At 38.8% G+C, this 12,912-nt stretch overlaps 1 protein-coding gene across 1 annotated transcript in view; it reads right to left on the bottom strand.

Moving 5' to 3' along the window:
- Positions 1–241: 241 nt before the first annotated feature.
- Positions 242–12,912, bottom strand: part of THEM4 (thioesterase superfamily member 4) — a 39,754-nt gene continuing 27,083 nt past the window's right edge. Inside the window, 5 exon segments of the mRNA XM_082675884.1 lie at positions 242–782; positions 785–811; positions 4,325–4,449; positions 11,762–11,872; positions 12,462–12,618. Of these exon segments, the coding sequence (XP_082532010.1) occupies positions 658–782; positions 785–811; positions 4,325–4,449; positions 11,762–11,872; positions 12,462–12,618 (545 nt within the window). The 3' untranslated portion in view covers positions 242–657.

Genomic DNA, 12,912 nt, shown 5'->3' with positions numbered 1-12,912 from the left:
CTTGATCCTGGACTTTCCATTTTAACTGTGAGTAATAAATTTCTGTTTTTTATAAGCTACCTGGTCTGTGGTATTTTGTTACAGAAGTCCAAATGGATTAAAACACTTAGGAAATGAATACAGGCTCCTTCCAGTGATGCTATTACCAATACTATGCTATTGGTAAGATACAATAACACAGCCTATGTTAAAATGGCACAGTAGTTTAATCCTTAGAATCCAAGACAACAGATGTGAGGTATCCAATCCTATAGGAACTAGTTGTGTTTCCTACTGTAGCCAAAAAGATTTGTTTAGATACAACAAAGCTGGTTTTGTAATTTATAATGCACACACACACAACACACACACATACACACATATTCGTGCACCCACATATTTATTCCTTCCTTTGGTTTTCTGGCATTTCCAAGTTTGTGGTAAAAGTTTCAATATGATTTTTTTCTCCAGAATGCAATGGATCAGACATCACACCTATGCAAACTTAAGGAGCCCATTCAAATTTTAGGAGAACCAGACACTTATCCTAAGGAGACAGAAAGAACTGCTGATACTCTCACAGGGAGTGTCTCTGTGTAAAAAAGTTTGGAAGGTGGAAATGGAGCTCCTGGAATTGTATTCAAAAGACTTGTTTAGGAAGGTCCGTGTTAGCAGACTTCACCCGATGGGGGATTCAACAGTGGGTGAGTAGAATAGGACTGAAGACAACTGCTTCTTCTGGAGGAGGGACAGCCTTACGCAGATTGGTATGGAATTCACCAGAAGCTCTTTTATATCAAACTTTTTTCAGGATCCAGCTTTATAAATAAGCCTAAACAACCAAATAACAGAAGATGATTATAAGTCAACTGACTTCAATCTATCTGATGGGACTTCTCTAAGTAGAAATACATATATACACACACAAAAGCACTTTGATTCATATTGGTACATTCAGGCTATCTGCCCACTCTCATTTTTCAGCCAAATTAAGAATCAACTTTTGGGGACTTCCCTGGTGGTCCAGTGGTTAAGAATCCGCCTTCCAATGCAGGGGATGCGGGTTTGATCCCTGGTTGGGGAACTAAGATCCCACATGCCGCAGGGCAACTAAGCCCATGTGCCGCAACTATTGAGCACGCAGGCCACAACTAGAGAGCCCACGTACAGCAACTACACGGCCCACGTGCTCTGGAGCCTGTGTGACACAACTAGAGAGAAGCCCCGCTCCACAATGAGGAGCCTGCGCAGCACAGTGGAGGATCCCGCAAGCTGCAATGGAGATCCTGTGTGCCCCAACCAAGACCCAACACAGCCGAAAACAAATAAAATTAAAATAATAGAATTTAAAAAAAGGAAAGAACCTTAAGAAAATTTATTAAAAAAAAAAAGAATCAACTTTTGATTCTCACAATACTGTATTAGCTCTCCTGGGTAAACAGGTCCTCTGCCACTTGGTCATTTCATGGTTCATTACCACTTCCATTAGAGATAGTCAAGGAAGTGAAAGGAAGTAAAATTACAACTGAGCCATCTGTTACCTTTATGATACTGAAAGGTTTAGTGAGACAGAAAGTATAAACCACAGCCTGGAATAGGATTTTTACATTGACTGTGGATTCAAATTATTCATGATCTTCCTCCTGCTTCTTTTATCTATCATTCCAGCAAACAGCTGACACTTAAGGGAAAAATAAATTTCTTAAACAAGATACAAGAAGCATTAACCATAAAGGAAAAAATTTAATAAATGTGACTATATTTACATTAAAAACTTCTGTTCATAAAAAAGATAACTTAAAGCAAATAAAAGACAACTTATATACTAGAAGGAGATATGTGCAACTTATATAGCCAACAAAAAGATTCGTTTTATAAAAAATAGATAAAGAATTCCTATAAATCAGTTAAAAAAAAAGAGGAAAAAAACCAATAAAAGAGGCTGAGAAAACAGGAATTTCACAGAATAGGAAACAAATATGGTCAATAAATATATGAAGAGATGCTCACCTCCATAGGTAATCAGGGAAATGCAACTTTAGATCAAACTGAAATACCATTTTATAACCATTTGATTGGCAAAAATCAAGAAATTTGACTTTACCAATTGCTAGAAAAGATAGGGATCAACAGAATGTCATATATTGCTGGGGGGAATGTAACTTGGCACAGCTTTAGAAAACAGTCTGGCATTTCCCTGTAAGGCTGAACACTCTTATACCCTCCAACCCAGAAATTCCACTCCTAAGTATATGCCAAGCTCTTGCCCATGTACACCAGCAGGAGACATGAATAAGAATGTTAATAGTAGCGCCATTCATAATAGTCAGGGACCCACCATTAGAGGAAGAGATAAATCCATTGTGGTATAGTCACACAATGGAATATTATACTGCAGTAAATGAGCAAACTTCATAGCCAACAACATGGGTGAACTTCAATAACATGAAGCTGGGTACAAAAAAAAAAATCAAGTCCCAGAAAAGCACATATAGCACAATCTCTTTTCTACAAAGTTCAAAAACAAACAACTAAACAATATATTACTTAGGCACAAATATATTCTTTTTTTTTTTTTACAAATATATTCTTAATCAAACTTTAAAAAAAAACCAATAAGGTATAAAGGAATGAAAATCACAAAATTCTAGATCAGAGTTACCTCTGAAGGAAAAATAGGAGGATGAGGTGGGGAAAAGTAATTAGGTAGGGATATAATATTATTAAGATTCTGGTTCTTGTTTGATTGTAGGTTTCAGGATGTTTATTATTAAATTAGAAAAATAAATACATTAGTGAATGAGTAAGTAAAAGATGACCATTCACGTACCAATAATGGCTCTGTATCCTAAATCAAGGATTCTGAGTAACCCAAACATGTGCATCTGAGGTCCATTAAAATAAAAAATAAAAACAACAAAAAGGGACTTCCCTGGTGGTCCAGTGGTTAAGACTCCATGCTCCCAAAGCAGGGGGCCCGGTTCGATCCCTGGTCAGGGAACTAGATCCCACGTGCTACAACTAAGATCTGGAGCAGCCAGATTAAATAAATAAATAAATAAATAAAACAAAACAAAAAGCATTGGATATCTAAATTAACTTGTCTAAGTCCGAAGCTACTGAAGGTGAGGCTTCCAGGACCCCTCACTTGCAAAGGCCCTGTGACAGCTGACGATATACAAAGTTACTCATTACCACTGTATTTGCAAGAGCAAAAGACTGAGAAAATATCCATGTCTAGTATCTCCAACTCCAATCCAACACAACAGTGCTCATTCTTGTTAACTCTTTTTCCATATCTGGAACTCCTCTGATGTGAGAAACCTAGCTCCCGTCACGGCTGCCAGCCTGTGCAGACGCCACCCTCTCCCTGTGGGCTCTGACACCCACGCTGCTCCCCATGGGGACTCCTTCCTTCCCATAGTTGGGCTCTGACATCCTGTGCTGGGCCACTCCCCTGTGCAGACACCCTCCACTCCACTCAGGCTCCCAGACAGCGATGGGCTGCTGTAGCCACCCCTCCCTGTGGCTTCACCCTTATCCCCCAGCCCACCATGCCCGACTCTATCTAATAGCTTTAGAAATATTTAGGAAGGAAGGAAGGAAGGCGTGAAATGGAAGGAAGAAGAAAAAGGCAAGAGAATGGGAAGAACCTCTCTACCTTTTCTACACTGATGATAACATAAACACACTCACTGTCCTGTAGCCTGTTTTTCACTCAATACATAGTAATGACATATAGCTGCATATCATACAAAAAGGAGTTTCCTTATTCTTATTTATGGCACCACAATATTCCACAATAGTTTTTATGGCACACACAATATAGTTTATGGATGAACTGTAGTCTCTTTACCTGGTCTCCTATTGATAGATATTTATGTTTTGCCAATCTTTTGCTAGTGCAAATAACATTGCATGAGTAGCACAACTACTGGAACCCTAGAGCAACCTTACACATTGTAACGTTGCACACATGTTAGTATACCTACGGGATAAAATCCTGAAAATGGGTCAAAAGGTACATGACTATAAATTTGAGAGATATACCAGCTCTCTACCAGCAACCTTACACATTGTAATGTTGCACACGTTAGTATACCTATGGGATAAAATCCTGAAAATGGGTCAAAAGGTACATGACTATAATTTTGAGAGATATACCAGCTCTCTACCAGCAATGAGTAAGAATACCTTTAACTTGTTCTTTGCATGCAGGGAATTAAGAATTTCTTGGCATGTATGGGTTATAAAACCAAACCAAAACAAAACGAAAACCCCCCAAAACAAAAAAAAACCAAAATAAATTAAACCAAACCTAAAATAGAAAGTGGCAGCTCCTTACCTGTTGCCTCTGAGTACAGGATCTTCTCATCAACACTTCGAACAGTACAAGAAAGAAAGAATTTCCTCCCCTCAATTTTATCAAGTTGGCTATTTATCACAACAACAGAACAGAGGGGGATAGGTCTGCAGAAAAAAAAAATGAAAAAATCCAGCTTTTATCAGATTTATGTAGCATTGAGAGATGATCAGGTGCATGACAGGGGTGGAAATTTATGATACCTGGTATCAGTGGGTGCTGTTTTAGATAAAATGCTGACACCACCAGTTGCTCACACCCCCTTCCTCCCAAGCACCATTGCTCTCAGGTGGCTCCTGGGCACCCAGTCCAGAGACTGCTGTTGTGGGTTAGGTTCAAAGAAATCACCAGATGATTCCAGCTCTGCGATGGCAGAGGCTGTCCCATCTGAAGGGAGCTGAAATCCTTTAAAGAAATGAAAATAGGACCATGGGATGGTCCCAGTCAGCTTCTCTCATTTTCTCTGTCAATCTCTGTCAATTTCTCACCCAATCCCCTTTAGAGTAACTGTCACTAGAAAGACACTGAATAACAAACTCCTGGTAACAGCTTAATGTGCTAATTCAGTGCTGTCCAACAGAACTTTGTGATGACAGAAATGCTCCACAGCTGAGCTGTCCAATATGGTAGCCACAGATGGCTACTGAGCACTCAAAATGTGGTTATTGTGAATGAGAAACCGAATCTTTACATTTATTTAATTTCTATTAATTCAAATTTAAATTTATATAGCTATATGTATCTAGTGGTTACAGTCACCTCTGGGAATCTTAGAGATATAGTACTATAATGAAAAAGGTATCTCTTTAAAGGTATAATTTTAGTTGGTAGAAACATAATGTAGAGTAGGGAGATGTGTTTTATATTCCTATAGTACCATTATGTGGGTGAAGGAACTACTCCATGTGGAAAGGAAATTAACACTCTGATTACCTCTCTGTCCAGTTTTTGCTCCCAGTAGATTTTCCTGAACTTCTCGATGGAACAACTGAGCTTTGCCAATCCAGGATTTGCTAAGACCCGGGGGACATTAGGTGTTCTTGCCTGCTCAGCATCTCCCTTTCCTACTAACGTTGCGTCTTTCATTTATCCATCTGTCCTACCCCTCACCACACTCTCTCATTCACACACCTACCTTCCCCTTTCTTTGGGGAATCACCTCAATTTTCAGCCCATGTAGGTTAACTAGAGTTGACAGCTGATTCTTGCCCCCCATGCCCCCCGCCCCCCCCCCCCGCCCCCCCAGTGACTGGTTGTGCAGGTGGGCATGGGTTGAAACTGTCAATCCTGGAGCTTGTGCTGCAGCCCTTGGGGCTGGGTTCTTTTTCTGCTGGAGTTGCTAGGCTTGCAAGATACAAGCCTGCCTGGTAGCTGTAGCACTACATTGGGAAAGGCTACCCGAGGATGAAGAAGACCTAAAGGAAAAGTGTGGCTGAGACACAGGCACAGATTCGTAATGGCATCATTGAATACCTGCACCCAGCCATAACTGTCTTCTCAACCATGTAAGCCAATATGTTCCTTTTTTCCTTAAGCTATTGTGAATTAAGAGATCTATCTCTGGGACCTCCCTGGTGGTCCAGTGGTTAAGAATCTGCCTTCCAACGCAGGGGACACAGGTTTGATCCCCGGTTGGGGAACTAAGATCCCACATGCTGTGGGGCAACTAAGTCTGCGTGCCACAACTACTGAGCCCGCGTGCCTCAACTAGAGAGCCCGCGTGCTGCAACGAAAGATCCCACATGCCGCAACAAAGATCCCATGTGCTGCAACTAAGACCTGATGCAGCCAAAAATAAAATAAATAAATAAATAAAATAAATATTAAAGGGCTCCCCTGGTGGCAGAGTGGTTGAGAGTCCGCCTGCCGATGCAGGGGACATGGGTTCGTGCCCAGGTCTGGGAAGATCCCACATGCCGTGGAGCGGCTGGGCCCGTGAGCCATGGCCGCTGAGCCTGTGCGTCCGGAGCCTGTGCTCCGCAATGGGAGAGGCCACAACAGTGAGAGGCCTGTGTACCGCAAAAAATAAATAAATAAATTTTAAAAAATATTAAAAACATTATCACCACTACCGATACATTAAAAAAAAAGATCTATCCCTTACAATGAAAAATTCCTTGAATAATAAGAGAAAGGAAAAATACAAAATAATATAATAACTGTTTATAGAGTATAATTTTCTAAAGTTCACATGAATCTCAAGGGACCCTGAATAGCCAAAGCAATCTTGAAAAAGAAGAAAAAAGTTGGAAGTCCCACACATCTTGATTTCAAAACATATTACAAAACTACAATAATCAAGACAGTGTGGTACTGGCATAAAGACAGACATATAGATTAATGGAATAGAACAGACAGCGTAGAAATAAACCCTCTCATATATGGTCAAATGAATTTCTACAAGTGACCAATACCACTCAATGGGGAAAGGACAGTCTCTTCAAAAGTGGTGCTGGGAAAACTGGATATCCACATGTAGAAGAATGATGTTGGACCCTTACCTTAAACCATATACAAAAAATAATGTGAAATGGACTGAAGACCTCCATTGGGGAAAAGCTTCATGACATTGGGTTTGGCAATGATTTCTTGGATATGACATCAAAGGTACAGACAACAAAATAAAAAAAATAGACAAATGGGACTACATCAAACTTAAAAACTTCTGTGCATCAAAGGACACAATCAACAGAGTAAAACAGCAACCTAAAAAATCGGTTGCAAATCATATATCTGATAAGGGGTTAATATCCAGAATATATAAAGAACTCCTACAATTCAACAACAAAAAAACTCACAAAAATCTGATTTAAAAAATGCTTCTTCAAGTGAAGGACTTGAATAGACATTTCTCCAAAGATGATATACAAATGGCCAACAAGCATACGAAAAGATGCTCAATGTCACTAATCATTCAAAAAATGCAAATCAAAGCACAGTGAGCTATCACCTCACATCTATTACGTTGGCTACTATTAAAAAACAAAACCAAACCCAAATAACAAGTCGTGGTGAAGATGTGGAGAAACTGGAACCCTTATGCATTGCTGGTGGGACTGTAAAGTGGTGCAGCAGCTATGGAAAACAGTATAGTAGTTCCTCAAAAAATTAAAAGTAGAATTACCATGTAATCTAGCAATCCCACTCTGGGTATACATCCAAAAGAACTGAAAGCAAGATCTCACAGAGATCTGCACACCCATGTTCATTATAGCATTATTCACAATAGCCAAGAGGTGGTAGCAACCCAAATATCCATCAACAGATGAAAGAATAAACAAAATGTGGTATATACATACAATGGAATATTATTCAGCCTTACAAAGGAAGGATATCCTGTTATATGCTACAACATGGATGAATCTTCAAGACATTATGCTAAGTGAAATAAGCCAGTCATAAAAAGACAAATACTGTATGATTCCACTTATATGATATAACAACAGTAGTCAGATTCACAGAAACAGAAAGTAGAATTATGGCTGTCAGGGGCTGAGAGAAGGGGGATATGGGAAATTATTGTTTAATGGGTATAGAGTTGCAGTTTTGCAAGATGAAAAAGTTCTGGAGATCTGTTTCACAACAGTGTATATATACTTAATACTACTGAACTGTACATTTAAAAAAGGTTAGGCCACTAAATTTTATGTTATGCCTTTTTTTTAACTATAGCTAGAAATTTAAAAAATATTTTAAAAATATAAGGCATGAAAGATGTTAAATCTAAAGTATCAGAGTGAACTCATGACCTTATTAAACATTAATAACTTTCCAGCTCTGACACTGTAATAGCCTAGCAGTAAGGTCATCCTGCCCACCATGAGAATACATGTGGAACAATCTAATATTTTTCTGGTCTTTAGCACTATTCTCCATTAAAAGGAATCAGGGATCTTTGTAGACTAGCTATTCTATGTCTTGGCACAGATGAACCTTACTGTTGTTAGAAGTAAAAGTAATGATAATAACAACAATGTTAATGATAAAAATAACAAGCAGCTAACACTTACTTAGTACTTGTTGTGAGGCCAGATTCTGTCCTAGATACTTTGCATGGGTTAATTCATTTATTGCTCACAATGACCCTATGAGGAAGGTATTATTATCCTCTTTTTAAAGATGAGGACATTGAAGCACAGAGAGGTTAAGTAACTTGTTGAAGGTCACACAGCTAATAAGTGGCAAAATGGGCATTTGAACCTGTTCCAATGTCTGTCCTCTTAACTAGTGATTATACTGTCTCTCAGGAGACAAGAGTACTTAAAAGCTAGCACAAGGCGTCAGATAGCACAAGGAGTCAGTCTAAAGAGACTTCTATTGGCCAAATGTAACATAAGCATAGAAAAGAGGGTGATAATTGTAGTTAACTACATTATGGAAAGTTCCTAATGATTCTCAAAAAAAGGAAAAGCTAGCTCAAGGAGTATAAAACCATAGCTATAATTCAAGGACAACTATGATACGATAAGTTTAATTTTTTAAGCAGTTTACACATAGAGAAGAGTATTGACAAGTAAGTGTTTCTTCTATGAAGTATGTACCTGTCTTATATGTATTTTACTCTGTAGAAGTAGGAAATGGTAGACACAGAGTAAGGGGTGTGTACAGGTAAGGTTTGGGGAGGCTGTATTCAAAGAATTATGCTTACACACACCATGGCATAAGCAAACCAATAGTTTTCTTAGCTGTAAAGTGTGGGTAGAGGTATGTAGAGGATACCTATGTTCATCAAGGAGTCTTTCACGTGTTTGTCAAAAAGGCTTGAGAGTCTGCATGAACAAGGCAAAGACTTGTACAGCCCTTAGCATCTGCATCAGGACTGTTACCTCTTATGTTCCCCCAAAGTGTGTGAGGTGCAGGTGAGCTGACAGGTGAAAAGAATATTTATGCACATTCAGTGGATTTACATCCATGGATGTATGCCATTTGGGTGTTCAAAGTCCTGCATAATCTCCATAAGAACCCCCAATAATCCCCTCCTCCACACCAATAGGCAGAGAACTGTGAGGAAGCCAAACAATTCTGGAAAATGCAAGAATTATTCCCTTAACAAAATGCAAGAATTATTCCCCTAACAGAAAGGACTGATTACAGAAAAGAACCAGCTAGAAAGAAGGTGAATGTCTTGCCTAGTTGAATATCCCTGAAAGAAAACTACATAGACACTTGTCCTATCTCCTGAGAGATGTTACCTCTGCCAATTAAATGAGATGCATTTAATTGTAGGTAATCAGTAAACCAAGGCAGAATAAATATGACTAAGACAAGTAGATTTAGATACTAAACAAGGGGAAGTACTAGGTTGTAAGGACAGGTGTAGATTTGGAAAGTCCCCCGACACAGCAAGGAATCCTCAACTCCAAGAGGAGCTCAGCCTCATGAATTCAGGCTCATGTTCCAATCATCTTCAAAGGCAAAATCCTGTCATATCAAGAATCACCAGGTTGATGGATTAGAACCTACAAATTTCGCTGATATGAGTTGGTTTCTTTACAGTCTGACACAATTGCCATAAGCCTGGGGAGTTTATAAGAATGAGTTATTCTAACGTCAGGAAAATATAGGTATTGACAGCCTGAAGAAATTAATCAAACCCAGAATGAAAAACATTTAATAGGCTAAGTGTAGCTGAAATAATAAGTTTTGTAATCACTGAGATAATTTTGCTTAGAAAAAACTACCATACTAGGCTTGTTATTTTCTTTACTGAATTAGTTAAATCTGATTACGTTTTTAATTAATGCTTTAGTATTTAAAATAATTTATGTTGTATTATTTATAAGCATGGATTTATTAATACGTCTGTGGTTGTGTTAGTTGCTGACAATGAATTTATTTGAGGTGATAGTGATAGCAGTTAAGGGACCACTTTCCCAATCTCCCTTAATGCTAATGAGATTAAATGGGTGTGCTGTGTAGTACTTCCAGGAAGTCTCTTTGAAAGAGAGAAGACAGCTCTTCCCCCCTTCCTCAATCCTGCTGTGTAGGACACGTGATGATGGCTCTTGCTGCCACTCTGGACTGTAAAAAATGAGCTACAAAGAGCCTGCATCTCTGGGAACCAGGGAGCTGCCATACTAGATTTCTTTCACATGATAAATTTCTATCTTAAGTCATTTTTATTTTGAAGTTACTAATATTGGCAGTTGGGGAGGAGGAAGTTAAAGCAGCTGGCCTCCAATTTATTCACTGTGTGTGTGTGTGTGTGTGTGTGTGTGTGTGTGTGTGTGTGTGTGGTGGGGAGCAAAGAGAAACACTCCTGGGAAAAAAAAGGAGGCAAATGACCCTGTCTAATTTTTTCTCACTGGGCCTGCAGGTAAATAGACCAGGAGTTGGCAAACTATGTTTCACTGGCCAGCTGCCTGTTTTGTAAATAAAATTTTACTGGAACACAGCTATACCCATTTATTTATATATTGTCTGTGGCTGCTTTTGTGCTACAGTGGCGAGTTGACTAGTTGTGCCAGAAACTGTATGGCCTGCAAAGCATAAAACATTTATAGAAAAAGCTGTGATGACCCCTGAAATAAACTAATGATATTTGCTAGGGGGAAGAGTCCTTTTCTATAGAGTAGGATAGTAGCCCTGAGTAGGATATGCCTGGCTAAGTATTACTTAAAATATTCAATAAGTAAACCCACAATCTATGAAGCATGGCTCCCTGATGACTGCCACATAAGCCATACAACTCTCGGGTATAAAATGGAGATGTTCCTACATGCCTCCTACTGTGTGAAATAATAACCCACAGAACCTCGTTTGGAGATCTCTGTTGAACTCTGTTCTGAAACTCTGTTCTGCCCTATTGCTCTTTTTCTCTGTGCCTATGCCAGTCATACTATTTGACTTAGAGATATAGCTGCATAATTGAAGAATTAAATAAGCTCATGCTGAGCTTTGTTTTTGATGGATACCAAACTTTTCTTGCTGCCCTTTTACTTCTTTGTGCGAAGTTATGTAAAACTTACATTTTGTTATGTAGTGGATGTTGGTGCTTCACTCAGATCCCCTTCAATCCTTTTTTCACCTTTGTTTTTTGGATATTTTTCTTATAGCCTGCTTTGCGCAAACAGTGAGCAAGAAGTACCTGGGAATTTATAGTCCCCAGGATAGCCCTTATCCTATGATGACGTGTGAGAGAATATGAGGACTCCAGCTCCCTTGCCTGAGGTAGGGAAAATACTGAGGCACACATTTCACTCCAGAGTTCCTTACATGATCAGGCTGAAGCTACCCTTTGCAGGACTGAGCGCCTAACCTTGGGTGGCTTCTTCCCCTTCCTTGTCCTTCTTCTCCTACACCCTAGATAGTTTCCTCTGGGAGTACTTCCTTTCTTGCATAGAAATCCTTTTCTCAGGGTCTGCTGCTGGGGAACCTGACTTACGACATCTAAGAAGCAAAGAATACCCATGACTTTACCTTTTAAAATTGATGTTGAGATTGGCAGTCATGACAATTCCCCCAGGTATAGCTGCACACATACCAACAGTAGCATCAATCATTGTTGCAATGGCACCTCCATGAAGGAATCTAGTTACAAGAGGAAAAGAGAAATGTGTTCACAAGTTCTGAAAACAGCCCCTTAAGAGAGAAAAATTATCCAAGCCTCCCATATAATCTACTTCTGAAAGTTCCACTTAATTCATGTTCAATGTACTGAATGTCAAATTATATCCATGTTCTCACCTTCATTTTGTTCATAGCATAACACTGTAGTATTTATAACAAAGCCAGAACCTAATGATAACCAGGTCACAAGCAAGCAAAAAGCTAAAATCCAATTTAGAAAATTTATATTATGTTTTTATTAAACTAACTATACACATCATTGTTTAAAAATTTAGGAAATGAAGATAAACAGAAGAAAAAGAAATTAAAAATTATAAGGCTATCTAGTGACAAACCAATATTAACATGTTAATGATACTCTCTAAAATTATACTCTTTTGCCCTATGTCCTATACTTCTGTCATTTAATAATTTACAGTAAACATCTATCCATGTCAATAAATATAAATCTACATTACCACTTTAATGTCTTCATTGTAGTCCATGGATACAGGGCGATACTATAAGATAACAACCTCTTAGATCCACATTTCTAGGCTATAATTCTTACCCAGGTACCCCTTGCAGATAAGGACCTCCTTGAAACAAGCAAACTGTCCTTTTCTCATCATCATTATAGAATATCACATATTCAAAGCCCAGGCCATCTTCATAGCCTCTGGTGAAGAGCTGGGCCTGGGACAGTTGTTCTTTCACAAGCTTTGGGTCTGTAAGCAAATGAAGTGGATGGGCACATGAGAAACAGGTATGAGAAAAATACCATGACAGAGACAAATATCTGTACCCTGCAAGAATCACAGGTCAATGGATGATTGATTAAAATGCCAACCAGGTGCAAAATTGAAGGGGCTGGGAGGGTCCCAAAGAAACAGAATACAGGATCTTTGCTCCAGTGGAATAAGTCTAACTGGGAACATAGTAAAAATAAATGAAATCAAAACAAAGTACTAACACATGGCAATCATGAAATATAGTACATAAATACAAAGGGTACATGGAAT

The sequence above is a fragment of the Grampus griseus genome, assembly GCF_964374135.1.
Source record: "Grampus griseus genome assembly, chromosome: 1".
NCBI classification, from domain to species: domain Eukaryota; kingdom Metazoa; phylum Chordata; class Mammalia; order Artiodactyla; family Delphinidae; genus Grampus; species Grampus griseus.
The sequence above is the reverse complement of the archived record's forward strand: the minus strand, read 5'-3'. Positions and strand labels throughout refer to the sequence as shown.